Source organism: Gallus gallus, chromosome 1, assembly GCF_016699485.2.
Source record: "Gallus gallus isolate bGalGal1 chromosome 1, bGalGal1.mat.broiler.GRCg7b, whole genome shotgun sequence".
Classification (NCBI taxonomy): Eukaryota; Metazoa; Chordata; class Aves; order Galliformes; family Phasianidae; genus Gallus; species Gallus gallus.
Window position 1 is genome coordinate 168,928,648 of NC_052532.1, and position 17,706 is coordinate 168,946,353.

The 17,706-nt window shown below is 42.5% G+C and overlaps 1 protein-coding gene across 10 annotated transcripts in view; it reads left to right on the forward strand.

The window, feature by feature from the left end:
• The window catches only part of FNDC3A (fibronectin type III domain containing 3A), a 114,294-nt gene that overhangs the window by 50,069 nt on the left and 46,519 nt on the right, over positions 1 to 17,706 (forward strand). For all 10 annotated transcript variants that reach the window (XM_046941661.1, XM_040699830.2, NM_001012826.3 and 7 more), the window contains one exon: positions 15,507 to 15,583. In XM_046941661.1, the coding sequence (XP_046797617.1) occupies positions 15,507 to 15,583 (77 nt within the window). The remainder of the gene's footprint in view (positions 1 to 15,506; positions 15,584 to 17,706) is intronic.

Sequence of the window (17,706 nt, forward strand, 5' to 3'; positions counted from 1 at the left end):
CTGAACATCAAGATGTTCTTGCCAGCCCACCTTCCCATCCTATCAGGGTTCCTTTGGATGGCAGCATAGCCCTCTAGTGAATCAGCTAGTCCCCCAAGCAGAAAACAGAAAGAAGTTTCCCCATTTCGTTATTTGACTAATTCTGTAAAAACCAAATTGTGCTTTATTGTATAAAAACTCAGAAACAGTATATTTAAGTTGACTTTTAAATGGATTTCATGAAGATTAAAAGACTAGAGCTTTGTGCATAAGCACTACTTTTTTAGATCTTCTTTAACAATACATAGAGTAGAAATACAGGATGGTGTGTCATCTGTTGGAAACGCTACACATTGTTAGATGAAACTCCAGGATGTTTCTTTATAGTTCTACCCTTGGAGATTCAGGCTGTTTGGCTGCATTCGTGAAGTATAGCTGCAGCTGTGAAAGTGTTCAAACTGCTATCAAAGGCTTAAAGTTAAATAAAAACTAACTTTAATTTTGATTTACTGTTGTTCTATTTGTATTCCAGAAAATAGTCTTAGCTGCCTTATTTCCTGGACCACTGTTGGGCACATGGTAGCTGTGAAGAGTGGTAGGAAACCAACTTCTCTATGGCTCTGGGGCAGCTCTCACAGCCATTGCATTTCCTCAAGGCCAGGCAGGCTCCTGCTCTTAGTTTTGATTTTTCTTTCCCTAATGGATGAATCAGCAGCACATGGCCTTAGAGATATGGCTGTGAATGTGTTATTAATAGCAGACGATTATAGTTGTAGTCTTTTTGACTGCTAGATGACTGAGGGTTTGTCAGTTTGCATGGCTTACATGATCATGACGCTTTTGAGCTTCATTAAATTCGTGGTGATATAACTTCCCTTTCTTCCTTTTGCAGACATTCATGTAGCAATCTGTTTTACATCTAAAGCAGTTTGTTATCCAAATGAGGGGAAGGAAGATAACAAGGCCATTACAAACATATAGGCTAGCTGTGCACAGATATAAATAGCTACTGTTTAACGTGAATTAAAGACCAATTACAAGTGTGTATGTTCAGCCACTTAAAGCCATTAAGAAACAGCGTAATTACATGCAGCTTCACATAAAGTTTGAAAGGCCAAATTCACTGGTGGCACATGCAGCTATCCAAAGTGCTGCTGTTCTTTTTATGCCTAAGGGAAGGCCTTTCTCAGCTGCAACAGACTTCCAAGAAGAATTCAGTTTTCTGGAGCAGGTGCTCAAGGCCTCAGCTTCAGATTTGCTCAAGTGGCTGTAGGTTACCCCATAACTCAGAGAAGTGTCTCAAGTTAATGGATGTTAGAGCTACTGGGAAGCTGACTACGCACTCCTTCCTTTCTGATTAACCAGCTATTCTGTGAGCATATGATTTTATCTTCTGTGCCTGTTGTCAATGTGTTTTTTCCAGTAGCCTTTTCTCCAGCTGTTTTACTCTTTCTTTCCCCTTGATGCTGGACATATGGACTATCCTCATACTGTGTATATTGTGTTTCCCTTGGATCATTTTGACTGTTGTATTCATAGGTGAGAAGAATGTGCCTCCCGAAGCAACTGAAGAAGGAGCTTCCTTTACAACTCAGTATTTTGTTGTGAAAAGGTGGCTTGCCACCTCTCTTACTTTCTTCAGTGATACAAAACCTCATTTTGAAATTTCCTGTGGACTTTGTAAAACTTCTAGTTACTCTGTTTTGATACATAGCAGATTGAAAATTGACGTTACATCTCAGTTGAAATGACTTAGAAGTCATTTTTTACCCGTTCACCTCCTTTTTTTTTTAAGTAAGAAGCTGTGGGAAGTAGGAAGAATGGGAAGTTTGTATTGCTACTTCCTGAATAATTCTTAGGAGTAATACGGAATTGTATTTTCAATAGGATAGTAGTAAGTTACTGTGAATAAAACAACATATTGTAATAGACGTAGAAAATCCAGGTCACTTGAAGTAGGGCTGTGCTGAATAAAGACCACAGCAGGGCCACGGGCTGAGAGAAGTTCCCAAACTAGGGGAAGAATTGTGAGGTCAAGGAGCTATACCTTACTGATACTCCTCTCTTCCACGAATCAGAACAAAAGTTGGGAATATCAGAGAGGGAATAAAAATCCGATGCTTCTACAGAGAGTTGTCAGCCTTTTTCTTTATTTTCCAAAAACTTGTGTTAAGTGCTGTCTTTCAACAGACTGTCTTAAAGTGCTCTACTGTGTTGTGGCCTCAGCCATTTTAGCTTTAAAGAGGGTTTGCTCTGAAAGGCTGCACACCCATAAGAGCTGGGTCTTATGATTTATGTGGTCAAGAGACATTCAGTAAAACTCCTAATTTGCTGGTACATGCAGAAAATAACAACAACAAAAAAAACTTTGCATTTATTCTTATTTTTTTCTTTCTATTTTATTCATTGTTTTGTGATCAGGCACAGAACTGCTTTGCAGGATAAAATAAGTTTAATCTCATCTATCATTAAGCAGATAGTTAAATTTGAGAAGCCATCTGACTCACCACCTGTTAAAAGTGAACAAAGCTGCAGAGGTCTGTAGTGTGAGATTAGCTTCCACTCCCGCACTTATACTGCAAATAGATACAACAGTACCTGCAAGCACTGAGGTTATGAGATGGATTGTTGGCTGGATTGCTTCTTACTCTGGACTTCTAGCCAACATGAGTTGGAACAGCACTTTCCTGTACTCGTTGAAAATCTGACATTATATAGCCATTCCAGTAACTTATTTGTTAAAGGTGTGTTTTTATGCTTACTACACCCTTCTAATTCTTACACAATAAAAATATTGCATTAGAAAGGAGGAAAAGGTGCCTTGGAAATACCCTTGGAAATACAGCTATATACGCTCTCAAGTTTTCTTGCGTGCTTTTCAAGCAGAGCGTATGACACATGCTAGATTAGGAATCTTGCTCATATACCCACACAGCTTTACCTGTAGGTTTTTTCCCTGGTTCTTCTTCTGACAGGTCTTAAAAATACCATCCAGAGCACCCATTTGCCTATAATAGCCCTCTAAGTGTGCATTATGTTCACAGAGTTTCAGCGCTCTGTCGTTGTTTTTCAGTTAGTGAGCCTCATCCTCTCATCTGAAAAAGCTGATCCATTATTTATGATGGGAAAGAATCTAGTTTCATCTTGGTGACAGCAGTTAAATAGAAAGGTGTTGGTTTTTTTTCTTTTTTTCTGAAGTACATAAGTGTAGATTTCTGAATGTTCCTGTTGGGTGGTGGTGATGCGCTGCAGTATCTGGACAAGTAGTAGATTGGCAGGTAAACATTTCTGTGCAGCTTCACAGAGTTAGACAAAGGTGTGAAGTGTCTGGGAAAATGTCACATGGAAAAAGAGGTTGAATGTCAGTGAGGTAAGGCTGTACCCACGTAGGATATAGCTTTTGAGTATATGAAGGCTGGTAGGAAGTAGATAAAAGGACTAGAAAGAAGTAAATAAAAGAATTGGAAAATACAGGTGTAAAGAATGAAAGGTATGCAGTGGAGTTTTGAGATCATATACTATACATATACTTTATAATATACAAAATTCAAAGTATAGTACAGAATGTTTCTAATTGTATCTCCGAAGAGTTTCAGCAGAGCTTCAGCAGATTCTATCCAATCTTACTCATGTAGTGTTTTATTTTAAGGTTCGAAATTGAGGAGAAAATAGGAAAGGATTGAATGCTGAAGCACGATGAACAGATAGCCTAGTAAGTGAATACATTCCTTTTTAACCACTCAGTAACTAATGGACTCGGGTCTCTTTCAGCTACCAAGGTGTTCCAGAAATACCTTTCAGCTAAGATGGTGATCCAGGGAACTGCAGTGGTCTAGGAAGTCTATGTTCCAGAAATGGTGAAAGATCAAGAAGAGCATGTATTAACTGTTTAAAGGAGTGTTGTTTGAATGGTACCCCTAAAATGGATGAAAAGTAATCATATGCCATACAAGGTCATGCATAAGATTAATAAATTATAAATGGGGATCTCATTGTTTGAAACTTGATAAGGAGGAGGAGGAAGCAGGCAAGCTATTTTGCTTACAAGATAAGTATTATCTCCAGTGTAATGTATCTGTAAAGGTTACTGTGATCATAAAATGCATCAGACAGTAACTGGTTGTACAGCTTGGGATGTTTAGTTGCATTTTATAGGATTCTGCTGAGACATCAACTGTACTTTGATAATGCATGTTTACAAAAGATGAACTGAAACTGATTCCAGCTGTTGCAGAAAAGAGTTATTAAGATATTCAGAGGAATCAGGAGGCTATTTTATGAAAGAAGACTAGAAGAGGTTGGCTTGTTTTGCTAAAAATGAGTTTTGTTAGGAATAGATAAGCAAACACCAGGGATTTAAAAACTAATAATAATAAAATTAATGCTAGAACTGATTGAAAGCCAAGTAGATGTTGAAAGTCTAGGAATAAATTTTATCTAATTATAAGAAACCTCCTGGCTACTTAGGAGCAGTGCTCAAGAATAGCATCCCTGTGGGAAACATACAGGTAAAAGAACTGACTGTTTTTAAGATCAGTCGTGATGCTTTTATATACAATCCGTCTGTAATGGATCCTGATGTATGATAATAGGGAAGAGGAATGAAGCAGCGATTGCAGGTAAATAGACTTGATTCATGAGGTCTTTTTCAGTCCTTTAGCCCCAGTGGTCCAGCAACAGAAAAAGTAGATCTTCTACACCCAGACAACAGGGAAGCAATAAAAAGGTTTCGACACAAAGGACACATTTACTTTCCATCTGTTAAGCAATTTTCTTGTCTCAGCTCCTTAGAAGAGGAGTATGTTGATCAATACAAAATGTATGGTCAGTAGCTGTGCTGTTTTAGTACATTTTTTTTACCTTTTGTCTACTTTGGAATGACAGTTTTTGAGCTAAGTTAGTTGCTTCATCCCTGACCTCTTGTTTGGCACAGGTAAGCAGATTCCTTACATAGTTCCTTCTGGTTCTGAGTTCAGTTTGGCTGCCAAAGCAATGGGTATTTTACTTTCTAAAAAGTATTTGGTTACAGAGCAAATTGAGTTTGAAGAGAACACTTGCAGCAGCATAAGCTTGTCTTTGTGTCTGGTCCCTGCTTACTGCTTTACCAGATGTTGTCTTTCTGATAATACATATTCATTAACCTTGGTGAAAGCTTTTTATCAAAAACAACCTTTGTCATGGATACTGTCTGTGCTTACATGCTTTCCCTGTGTGGTAACTTGCTGGGGATATGGAGAAAATAATTCCTTGCTGAAGGGATCTGTGGAGAGCTCACTGTGGAGAATTAAGGGTCCTTTGTCACATAAGAGAAGCAAAAATCCTCAACTTTATAGATCTACAGATTTCAAATACTAAAACAAGTTTAAAAGATAACAACAAGTTCATTAGGAAGCCTGTGGCGTTTTGTGTTGTTTACTAAACCACACTAATGAAAACGTAAGGTTTGCGGTAGGAATTAGTTGGATTGTGTTGTGGTCTGTATGACATAGTAGAAACATTTCACTGCAGAAGAAGCCACAGGTGTTAGTAGCATATGTAGTTCCATTCTATGTTGCTGTGTCTCACTTGAGAACATCAGGGTTTTCTAATACGTGCTCTGATTTGGGTTTAATTAATTTGAGACCATGTTTCTGCAAAGCTTTTTGAACAAGAAAATTTTTTGTTTGTTGACCTTAAGTCATTAACAGACTCCAAAGTCTTAATTTAAATGCTGAAGCATATTATCACGTTGGCTGCTATGTTATTAAGAATTTTCAAGACGAGTAGTTTTTCATTCAGCCTTTATTTCTACTTCTTTTCAGAGCATCCCCTGTAATTGCTGTTTTAGACTCCAGTCGTAGGAGTCGTGTTCTTGGTGTTTGGATTCTACCTTAGTTTTAACTGAAGATTTTAGCTGCAGAAGTCACAGTGCAGCCCAGGTCACCCACTGTATCACAGCATAATGCTAGCAGGCACGCTGAATCCATTGCTTCTGTTTTGACTTCAGAATTCCCTACAACCTTGTGATTGTACAAAACAGGCTGCATGGGAAAAGGCAGAAACCACATATCTAAGACCTACTGGAGCAGAGACGATATAGACACAGTATGTGAATGTTGCCTCTCTCTCCTAAAGGCAAGACAGGTTATTTGTTTTACTCAGATATATTAGGTTTCTCCAAAAATACAGTTCCTATCAGCAACAGGAAATTGGTTAAAGCACTCACCCAGAGTGAGATATGAGGATTTTTGCCTTACAGAGCACACCAGCACTGAAGATTTAGCTCCAGATTCCAGCAGAGTCCCCTGGCTGTTATGCTGTGGGAGGTGGCGCATTGAGGCATTTCTCCATGTGTTTTGGAGATGGCTTCTTCCCTTCCTCCCCTCCAAAAAAATAAAAGAAGACCATAGAGAAACTTGTAGGAAGTCACTCTGCCTTTCTAGGGATTCCTCTACAGTTTGGGTGAACTCTTGGTTCAAGTTCTCCTTCCAAAGGCTGGCATTGTATTTTGCATTTAGAAACCTGATCAGTGGAGTTAACTGTGTCTTGTAGCAGGGACAGGAGCTCAATGTGCTGCATTTCACTTTCCTAGTGGCCTATCTTCAGCAGAGGTGGCAATGTGTCTGAGCCAGATTTTTTGCATAGTCTGGTGCCCATAGCACTCTTCCAGACTGAGAGAAGCCGGGTGTTAGAAGAAAGCTCAGAATTTAGCTTACCTACCAACTGAATAGGAAGGCATCTTTTCTGACAGTAGGAATCTCCTAACTGAAACCTTGATCTACTCCAGTAAAATTGGACAAGAGTTAATAAAGCAGGTCCGAACCAGGTGTCTCCTTGAGGACACACTGCCTGTGCTTAATGATTTGTGTCATTTGGTATGAGATGGCTTCCTGATAAATGTGCAAAAGCGTGGAGCTGTCCTCCCGAGGCAGCCTGTGAATCACCTTGCTGAAGCCAAATGTTTGCTTTAAATGTTGAGAAGTGTAAGGTGTGTAGCATCAGATGTTTTCAGCTTGGTCTTATGTCTCATTTTTGTCATATGCCATTATTGTGTAATTTGTCTGCTTGGGGCTTGTTCTCTACAGTTTGTACCATGACAGAAGGACTGTGCGTTACCAAATGTCTCCTTTCAAATTGTCAGCTTCGGGGAGTGCTTTTCTCCCTCATGCTCTGAAACAAAACTGTGTAATAAAGTGTTATTTCAACATTTATTTCATAGTTCAGGAGCCTACATCTGAACATTTTCTTCTGAAACTGAAATCTTAGTAGAGCTTTCACGTTGGCCGAGTCAAGTGAGCATCTCTCATTTGGGCATAAAAAATAGTTGTATACGGTGACTGTAAAGAGAGGAGGTCTTGTAGGACTGATGTCCATTTCCATTTGGTTTACACTGTTTTACAGAAGATCTGTTCATCTGGCCAGAGCAGCGAATGCAAGAGTTACTTCTGTTCAAGAGAAGAGTACAATTTCCATGGGACAGAGCGGTTGTGTTCTGTCACTTTAGTTTTCAAATCAGTGTAGTTAGTAGCCTCTTCTCATTGCAGAGGGCAATACTTAGGCCTGCTTTTCACCAGGCAGCCTAACCCTAGAAGTTCCTTTGTTTTGAAATGCCCTGCTCTACAGTTTGGTAAAACCAGTTCACCATTGATATGTGTGCTGTTGCTTTTCTTAGTCATTATCTACGTGCAGACGTGTGTGCATATATACGTGTATTATACATACATATATACACATACACAACTCAAGAGTGAGAATATTAAGAAATCTACACAGAGCAGAAGGGGTTTCTCCCAGAGCCCACTCTGAGACAGCAGACTGTGACATACTTTTACCCTCTAGTTTGAAGTCATTGTAGCCAGGTAAGTATGTACAGAAAAAAATAACCCATCAGTATAATAGCTTGAGTATAATGGTGCCAAAAAGACCTTTACAAATAATTACCCTACATAACTTTTGGCATGAGCAGCCTGGGAAGAAAAGAAGTTGATGTCAGTGCTTGCCACCATCTCTTTTCTATGTGCATCTCTTTTCAATGTGCTCTTTTCTAGAAGCTTTCTACACACCATGAGCTGCTGGCTGCTGAGACTCACTTGTGCTGTTCACCCCTTAGCCACAACCAGTAACCAGCAGTAGTGCTTACCATTTGAATCTTTCTGATGTGCATTACTAAAAATACTCTCTGGTTATAAATACACAAATTCCAGTGGTAACAACTGTTAGATAATTAACTTGTGGTTTATCCTGAGTCTTGTGAATCAAATGGAACATGACTAAGCATTATGCACATATATTAAATATTAGTCTGAAGAAGTTGCAGATCAATATTGCACAGTATAAGTGCTGGGAAATTACTCTCCTTGATCAGAAGCTGAGCTAATATGCAAAGCAGTCAGTCCAAATTATTTTTACTGCTAAGAATGAAAACATATTCATCAAAGCTGCTTTGTGTTAAGAATGGTATATCATGTTTGACTAACTTCCTTTGAAATGTAACAACTTCGGGTTCACCTGATACTTAAATTGGAAGACTATAAGGGAGAGAGAACATATTTTTTTGACATAACTCTTCCACAGCTATTAAGTAATAGCCCTTAGCCCAAACCTAAAACAGCAAAGCGAGCTGAGCAGTTTAATGATCTTGACTGCACAGTGGAAGTCTGTGCTTTGTGTTTCCACATTAGCCTCTTTGGTTCATTGTTTTGTGGGTTATTGGTTTGATTTTTGTTTTTTAAACAGAGGTAGGATGGAGTTGATGCTGTGCTCCAGTGTTGGTTCGTAAACAGCGTTTAAAAGTCGTTGCTGTTGAATAATCTTTCTACAAGTTCCCATATGGAAGTTCCTGATGAGGTTTGCACTGTTTGAAGGTGTGGGTTTGCAGTCTTTTTTTTAAATCAAGAATAGCACAGCGGTCACTGTTTAGAAATAGCTGTAATGGAGCACATTTATTATTTGAACACAGAAACCATTGTTACCTTTGTCCTTTCAATGTGCGTGAGGCCATTATAAAGGAAAACTGATAGCTGTATTAATGATAAAGTGCTATGGGAATCTGTCATCTCCGCACGTTGGCATATGAGAAGGGATTTTGTGTCCTTTTTTTCTGAATACATATGTATGGTTTCATGGGAAAGATGAGGATTTCATTAGGATGGAATCTGTAGAAATACTGTAGTTAGGCCTCCAGGCTTTCAGTTCTTATCCATTATTCCGAAGCCTGTATGAATGAAACTGATGCTTTTTTTCCCCCCCCTGCTTCTGAACAGATCTACATGAACATTTTACCTTGCTTTTCCTCGTGTTTTCCAGCCTCCAGCCCGCTGATAGATTCTGCAGTCAATTCATATATTTAAATTACGGCTCCCGCTTTGGCAGTGGCTGTTCCCCAGCCTTGGTGGCAAAAGTAGACAGACGGATGGGGGAAGGGATTGTTTTGTCACGATGAATTTAGAGCATAAGGAACATGTTCAACTGACAGCACTGAAAACTGAAGTCTTCTGCCCGCCCCTGCCCTTGCAGTGCTTCCAGTTCCTTCCTTTCCTTCCCCAGCTCAGGCCTACTGGTCAGTTCTGTGCCTGCTTTCCTTCTGTTACTGCTTGCTTTGATGACATCACGCCCAGTGAAAGTCAACCTCCTGGATCCTCGTGACATCTTCCAGTGCCCCTTAACCTGTTAAGCACCAGTGTCCCAATATTTGCCAGGCACAGCTTACGAGGCGAGCGTAGGCCTCTTGTTTATTGTCATTCTTGGGTTTCTGTGATTAACTGGCTCTGCCGGGTGCCCAAAATAAAACTTGAAGGCCTGGGCCGTTATGTAAAAGCGAGTGGTGCAACTATTTGTGGCATCTGGGTCTATTGATCGGCCACGGCATGTCAGGGCGCCGCGACGTCAGCTGCGCTCTCCACTGTTTGTGCCGCGGTGGCCTTTGTGTTTGATCCTGTCAGCGCTTGCGTCAGCGATGCATATCATCGCCCGTGTGATGTCAAAGTGTGGGTGTTCGGTTATGGAGCCATAGTTAACCTAATGTGCCGCAGTAAATCCTGAATGCTATTTCCTCTTGGGGATAGCAGTGATTCATCGCCGCTCGCATTAGGCTCGTGCTAAGTATAGCAGCGCTCATGAGCCGCGGGATCCGCACAGATTAGTATCAAAGGCACTGCAGCCTTCGAACGCGCGGCCGCGCGGTGCCCGGCGGTTCGGGGCCGGACCTCCGCGCCCCTCCGGCCGTGCCGTGTGCCGACCGGTTCATCTGGAGGTAAATCCTACGGAAGGATTTGGCCAAAGTAATCCCTTTCGACTTAATTACGCCGATTAACGTAAAAGCCGCGGCTAAACGCCCGGCTCGTACCAGCGGCGAGAACTGGTGGTCGTAAAAAAGAAGCGATAGCCGTGCGGGAGCCCAGCGTTCCCCTGGGACAGCCTCCTTCCAGCGGGGCGGAGCGGGCAGCGCGCACCTGAGCCCGCCGCCCCGCCTGCCGCCCCGCCCGCCGCGTCGTGCCGTGCCGTGCCGTGCCGTGCCGTGCCGTGCCGTGCCGTGCCGTGCCGTGCCGTGCCGGGAGCAGCCGCCAGCGCGGCCCGGCCCGGCCCGACATGAGCGGTAAGGCCTGCCCTGGGCAAGGCGCGGGGCCGGGGGCTGCCCGCCCTCTCTGGGCTGGCGCTGACAGAGGGGGGTCGCGGCGGTGGCGGCGGCTGGGAGCGGCGCGGGGAGCGTGTGAGACCCCGAGCTCCTCTCCCGGCGCGCCGGGGGCCGCGGAGGGACGGCCGCGCGGCGTTAGCGCGGGTCGAGCCGGCCCGAGGCAGAGCAGCGGCGCGGGGCAGGGAGGGCCGTATCGGGGCTTCGGCGGCGGCGGTGCGGGCGGTGCTGCCCCGGAAGGGCATCGTGAAGGCCTCCGGGAGGGCGGCTCCGGGAGCGAACCGCGGCGAGCGGCCTTGGTGCTGACTGCGGAGCCGGCCGGGCTGCGTGCAGGTGTGCGCCGCGCTTGCAGCGGTTCCGCAGCGCTGTTAGCGGCGCTGCCCGTCGGCCGTCCCCGCGATGGGCGCAACGAGGGTGGGAGAGCTCCCAGGTCGGAACTCAACCTGCCGCTGGCCGACGGGCGCTCCGTCCTGCTGCGAGTTACATGAGTTCTGCCAGGGATCTGGGTTCTTATGAAGTCAGGGTGCTCACTGAGAGGCTTTATGCGAGTTTTGCCCTTTGTAGTAGCGAAGTAGCAAATTTCAGGATGATAAATTGAAAAAGTACAGTGATGTGTCTTGCCTCTTGGGTTACACTGGGTTAAATACACCTTGATTGCATTTGCTGAGCCATTTCTCATGAATGAAGCATCAAACACAGCTATGCAGCTTGTCTTCTCCCACAATAATTCCTTCCCGCTTCTCCAGAGGGAGAACTTGTCTAACTGAAAGTATACAGAAGATTCGAGGCCTCTTAGAACAGTAAACACATCAACATGCATCACACAGTGATGTGGATGTGAATTCAGTTCCATGTGCTACACAAAACTCAGTGTTGGTCTGACAGTGCCTCTGACACTGCCTGGAAAGCGTGGGGATTCCTCCTGCAGTGCATCTTGCTTTCTGCCAACGGACCATAACTTCACTGCAGACCCTGTAGTCATTGAAAGAAGTGGAGTTCCTCAGCTTTTTTTCCCTGTGCTTTCTCTTTTCCTGAATGTTCAGGAAAAACCTCATTCTGCAGTCATCTCAAAATCCATTCAGAAGCGTATCAGAAGTCATCCTGAATGTTAGAAACAGATTTTCATTTATTTTGAGTCTTGAAAATGCTCAAGGTGGGATGCAGGCTTTCAGACTGCTAACTGGACTCCGTTCTAAGGTCATATATTTCTCGGGCTCCATACGTGCCTTTGTGTTTTCATTTGTGTGGCTGCTCGGTTGGGGAACGCTGAAATGGTTCTGTGGATCAACCTTTGTACTGCCCCAGAGATAGCTGCTTTTGTTTGTTTGTTGGGACAGAGGCTTAAAGCACTCAGCGATGAGTGATCTTTGGAAAGAAGGACAGTTTACTTACCTGGACCTGAGTTGTTTTTAAACACCTAAAGAATATTGCCTAAATTTAACAATTCATTAAAGCCCAACGCCGGCATAGAATAGAATCATAGAATCACAAGGCTGGAAAGGACCTACAAGATCATCTAGTCCAACCGTCCTCCCATTACCCTTGCTACCACAAGCCACTAAACCATATCTCGTAGCTCCTCATCCAGACGCATACCCACTGGCTCACTAAGTAACAAGCTGTTCACATTAGGCTTCCTTCATCCTCTCAGCACAGTGAGTTTGCTATAGAAGTTGAAGTAATTGTGGCTTTCCCAGTGTACCTGAAACTTTCACGGTTGAAAACGGTGAGGTTAATGAAAGCTTCAGTATCTTGTAAAACCACAAGTACTCTACAGGATACAAGCCATATGAAATCCACCCTCGCTTAAGTATTTAAAGCATTTACTTTGATGAATGGCAGCTCGTATTAAATATGTTTCTGCTACTGTTGACCTCTTTGAATTAATTTAAGGTAATACTCCAAAGCACTTCTCAGCTTGGTCACTGCTTTTCATGTGACTGTCACTTCTATTTCAGTGATTCACACTCAGAAATTTCAACTGAAACATTTTTGAGTTTCACTTGAGCAAAAACCCGAAGAAGGGTCTGTTCTCAATCTAAAGTGCACTGTAGTCCTTCTGTTATTTGCTTTTTGCACAGTTCAGTCACTCAATTAGGACCTTATTCTTAAAAGTTTTCTTCCCTCAACCATTGTGGGTTAACACTTCGTCAGTAACAAAGCTGTGATTCTTTTAAGGTAATATATTACAAGGCTTTATTATCCTGTTGTGAAAGAGTTGTTATAGCGTGTGGTATCAAGTTGGATAATGTGCCCCATGTTTTATAGAATGCTTTTTCTTCCTTTTTCCCACTCTTTGCATTCAGACATAGTTCATCTGAATTCTCTGTCAAGCTCACGCTTAGCAAAATGAGGTGTAACAGTACATCTGGGGGTCGGCCTCTTCTCTTGTGTAACCAGTGATAGGACTAGAGGGAATGGCTTCAAGCTGCACTAGGGGAGGTTCAGGCTGGACGTTAGGAAGTACTACTTCTCTGAAAGAGTTGCCAGGCACTGGAATGGGCTGCCCAGGGAGGTGGTGGAGTCACCGACCCTGGAGGTGTTCAAGGAGTGTTTGGACGTTGTGTTGAGGGACATGGTTTAATGAGAACCATTGGTGATGGGTAGATGGTTGGACTGGGTGATCCTGTGGGTCTTTGCCAACCTTGGTGATTCTATGATTCTGTGATCTCATATTTCCTATCACAGACATATGATAAAGCCCACCTTGCACTTGGGTAGTACCTCCCATTTACAGATGTAAGCACACGTTATCAATTATTAACATGAAGAGCCTTTTAGAAATATTACTGAAACTTCGCCAAGAGTTGGATTGCAGCCTAGGCTGTTTGTATCCCAGTCTTGTCATCTTGCCACACAACCTGTTCGATTATGCTGTGCTTCACTTTAATTGTTAAACTTTATCTATTGTTCCTGTGGTGTATTTTAAATGTGGGAAAGTAAAGACGTCTGTATGCAGTCCCTCTTGTTGCCTGTGCAAATGGCAGGGGCTGGTATCAAACACTAAAGGGGAGAGCATAAGGATGGGGCAGGCACACAGAAATCACTTTCTTCTTTCGAGCTTCCTGAACCAACAGGGATTCTTTTATCAACTCTTACTGGGTTACTCCTCTCAATCTGTTTAGTAGCTCAGAACCCGTGAACACAACCTTTCATTTCCACAACATTCTCAGAAGCTGCAACTTAGGCATTTTAGCTGTGCATGTCCTGAGAAATTCCTTTTTCAGTTTTACTTGGTTACTTAATTTAACATCTGGATCTTGCACGTGAGAAATTATAAATGATCCATCTTCCTATTTTAGGCAGTTGGTGGTTTTTATGTCTTGTACTATTTCTCTTCTGCATGCCCTTTTACCTTTTAACCATCACCAGATGGAATAATCCTAGTCTCTTGTGTCTGCCCTGATGAACAGGTGGAAAGTCACTGTAAAAGTTTTCTGCCTTTTCTTTCTGACCTTTTCTTGTTCTGTTGTCTTTTTTTCTTTTTTTTTCCAAAGAATGAAGACAGGCAGTGCACACTGTGCTCGGGATATTTGCCCAGAGAGGTGGTGGATGCCCCATCCCTGCAGACACCCAAGGTCAGGCTGGATGGGGCTCTGAGCACCTGACGGAGCTGTAGCTGTCCCTGTTCATTGCAGGGGAGTTGGACCAGATGGCCATTAGGGGTCCCTTCCAACTCAAATGATCCTAATGATTGTTAATGTTCTGTTTCCTTCTGTGAGTGCCAGTGAACATCTCAATTGGTATTTCTTTAGACATGTATGTAAAAACTCATTAATCTACTCACATAGAATGTGGCTTATGAGTGTGAGAGTATGGCTTATCACTGTGAATAAATACTTCTTTTTGCCCAAGTGCGTTACTTTGCACTTATCAACACTATTTCTTCTGCATCTGTATTGGATGGCCACCGACTGCTGTGAGACCTATTGTGTCTCCCTGAGTGCATGCCAAAAACTTGTCACCTAGGCATTCATTTCCATGCCCAGGAACTTTGTTAATGCATTGAAATACCATGCCTGTGGGACTGCTGTGGTCACTGTAGCTGCTTTGCAAGCTGAGTGTTCCCTTCACTTTGCTTCCTGTTCTCAGGCCAGTTAGTTCCTCACCAGAAGCCCTCTTCTCTTTTCAGCCAAAGGCAGCATCACTGCTTTAAGGGTGTTCGAGAGAGATTGTCAAATGCTATTTGAGAACCCAAGTATGTAACAGTAACTCTGTGCTCTTTGAAGGTATTGGATTTTCCAGGCAGTGCTTTATTTTCGAAAGCCACCTTAACACATGGTGTTGTATTTGTCCAGGTGTCTGCAAGTTCTGTTCCTCCTGGCTGGCTCGTTACAAGGACTGCCACAGTATCACAGCTTCTTACTGTTCTCAGTTGTAGACTCTCTGGTTTGTAATACAGTGGCTTTTCTCTGAGATTTTAAGTTAGTGTTCCTGGTTGCCACCTTCTGTTCTTGTGTGGTGCTGAGACCATCTGAGGTGATAAGTCCATACTGACAGACCACTAGTTTATTTACTTATATAACTGAGTTTATTTACTATTCTTAAGCGTTTAACCGAATACTGTCTAGTTTTATCTTTCCATTATTTGTTTTCTGTTGCAAAGTCTATTCCATTTCCACTTCGTTTTGGATTGCTTCTTTTGGCTTGTCACTTGCAAAGAAGTTTTGCCATAAGCTTTTCCATGAGCTAACAGGGAAAGGAGAAATATATGCTGGGCAATTATTTTTACTTTGTTTCTGCTTTTCTTAAATGTCTCATGTTTCTGAGGGGGCCCTTTGCTATAATTTTATCTGTATAGCCCATTGCCTTTTTTAATTCGTGTTATGTTGTGTACTTCTCACAGAGACTTTGCAGGTCAGCATGTTCTTTGAGCTCTCAGTACAGGTTCATGAGAATGTTTCTTTAATCCATGTAGGTCCTGCTCAGGTTCCAATGATGTCCCCAAATGGTTCAGTGCCTACTATTTATGTGCCTCCTGGATATGCCCCACAGGTATGTCACTTTGTTTCATTCTTATTTTGTTTGTTTGCATGACAATTACGTGGAAGCAGAACCAAAACACCTAATTCAGTAAGTGAACGTGTCAAGTCACTGTGGTCAAGGAAATAAATAATGGGAGGTATCCAATAATATCTCTGGGAGCCTTCATGTGTGCCCATTTAGTTATATATTAACTACTTACATGAGAATAACAGGTACAGATCCTTATTTAGTTCAGGATCCTAATGTACTAGCTGTCCTCTGAGCATAAAATACAGTTCATGACCCAAATTGTGCTGTATTTGGGTTAGCAGATATTTTCTCTTGGCACCAATATAATTTTATGTATGATCATAGCTCATGTCTGGGAATTTCTTTACAGACAGGGAGTAAAGCAGTTCTGTTAGAAAAAAAAAATGTAGCAAATGTAGAAAAAAAACTGCAACTGTCCATTGAGAGTAAGTCGCCATGTAACATGTTTCTATGGCTTAACTTGAGATGGGGCTCTGCTTTTGTCACTACTGTGGGATTCCTAATTTAAATGTCTGAAAATTAATCGTGAGCTACGTAACCTGGACATCCTTTAAAGTGGATGAAAAGGACAATTCCTCTTGCCTGTGTTTGCTATTATGCTGAGATAGGTAGATGGTATCTCTTTCTCCCTCAGCTATATAACAAGTGTAGGGGTGAGTAGCTCAGATCTGGAAAGCAGAGCAGATGATTATCGCCCTCCTCAATGTCAGTCTTTCTCATGGTGTTCCGATGTGACCAATCTTCCTGTGATTGAATGTCATAACATGCAGTGAAAAAATCCCCAGTGTCCAGGAGATGTTGCACAAATTATCTGAGCTAGATGAAAGATTGTCATCTAGTAAAAGAGTATGCTGTTAGGGTAGGCAGACTGGTTTGTGTGGTCCCCTTGCTCTTACCTCTGATCTGTTAGAGCTGACTGAGAAGTTGGTTCATATGTCTTTCATAGCTGAATTCCAAAACAGACAGAAGAAAAATGAATTGAAAACAATGAAAGTCCGTTTATCTTTAAGTCGTAGCAAAAGGGCTTGGTTCCTAACTAATTATTTTTATGAGTTGTTATCCTCCCTATGAGGCCAGCTTGCTGCAGGCAGGCCGAAGGACAGGGTTTCACCAGGACATGCTTGTTAGCCTTTCATCAGAGCTTGTTACACCAGCAGGTGTTGTGCTGGCACAGCCCTCTGACTTCTGAGCTGATGGTGCTGCACATCTCCCCAGCTCAGAGTGCAGGTGGAACGAGCCCATGTCTGCTGTTCTCATCTAAGTGCCAGAGTCCAGGAAAACCTATAGTTTCTAAGGCTTCTGAAGCATTTACTGCTGATAAAACATGCCAGCTGTTGTGGTTTGTGTTGGAAATTTCTGCGACAAGAAAGTAGATTTGATAGAGGTCTTGCAAACAGCAAAAACTGCTGCAGTTGAGTTATCCTTTACTTAACACACCCCCAGCAATGTAACTTCCATGATTTCTTCAGCCCTAATGTACTTTTAAGTCTGTAGCTGCAGATATAATTTGGGAGCAATTGGAAGCCTAAAGCCATCAGTGTGGAAGAACAGCTTTAGCATTCTGTCTGCATGTTTTCACTTAGTTCTGTTCTACCTCTGCTTGCTTCAACTTCTGTTTGGAGCTGACACGATGTAGTGTCCTCTGTTAGAAGGTGAGGACAGCAGCAGAATAAAGTATATTTATTTTTCTTATGTCACATAAATAGAAGGCATTTCATGAGTTGATTTACTTCTCCCTTTTCTTTTGGAACTGTAATTCTAGGACTTAGAAAGAAAGCACATACATCATTATTCATCTTCTCCAAGCTGTCTGTATTCCCTGCCTGTAGCGAATTTCTCAGTGATGTTTGGTTGTCAAACAAGCCTGTGCCAGAACTATATGTTTTGCTGGTACATTTAGGATAACAGCTTATTGTTTAACTTAAGATGACATACTTGATGTGATGGGTTTTTTTTTACACACCTTGCTAGGAGCCTGCAGTTGAGTTGATGTTGAATGTAGAGGCGCAGTTACAGACATAGCTTAAGGTCCCTGCTGCTATGAGTTGGGTATCTATTTCCGAGTTGCTTAGTTCATAATCTGTTTGTTTTCTTGGATCTGC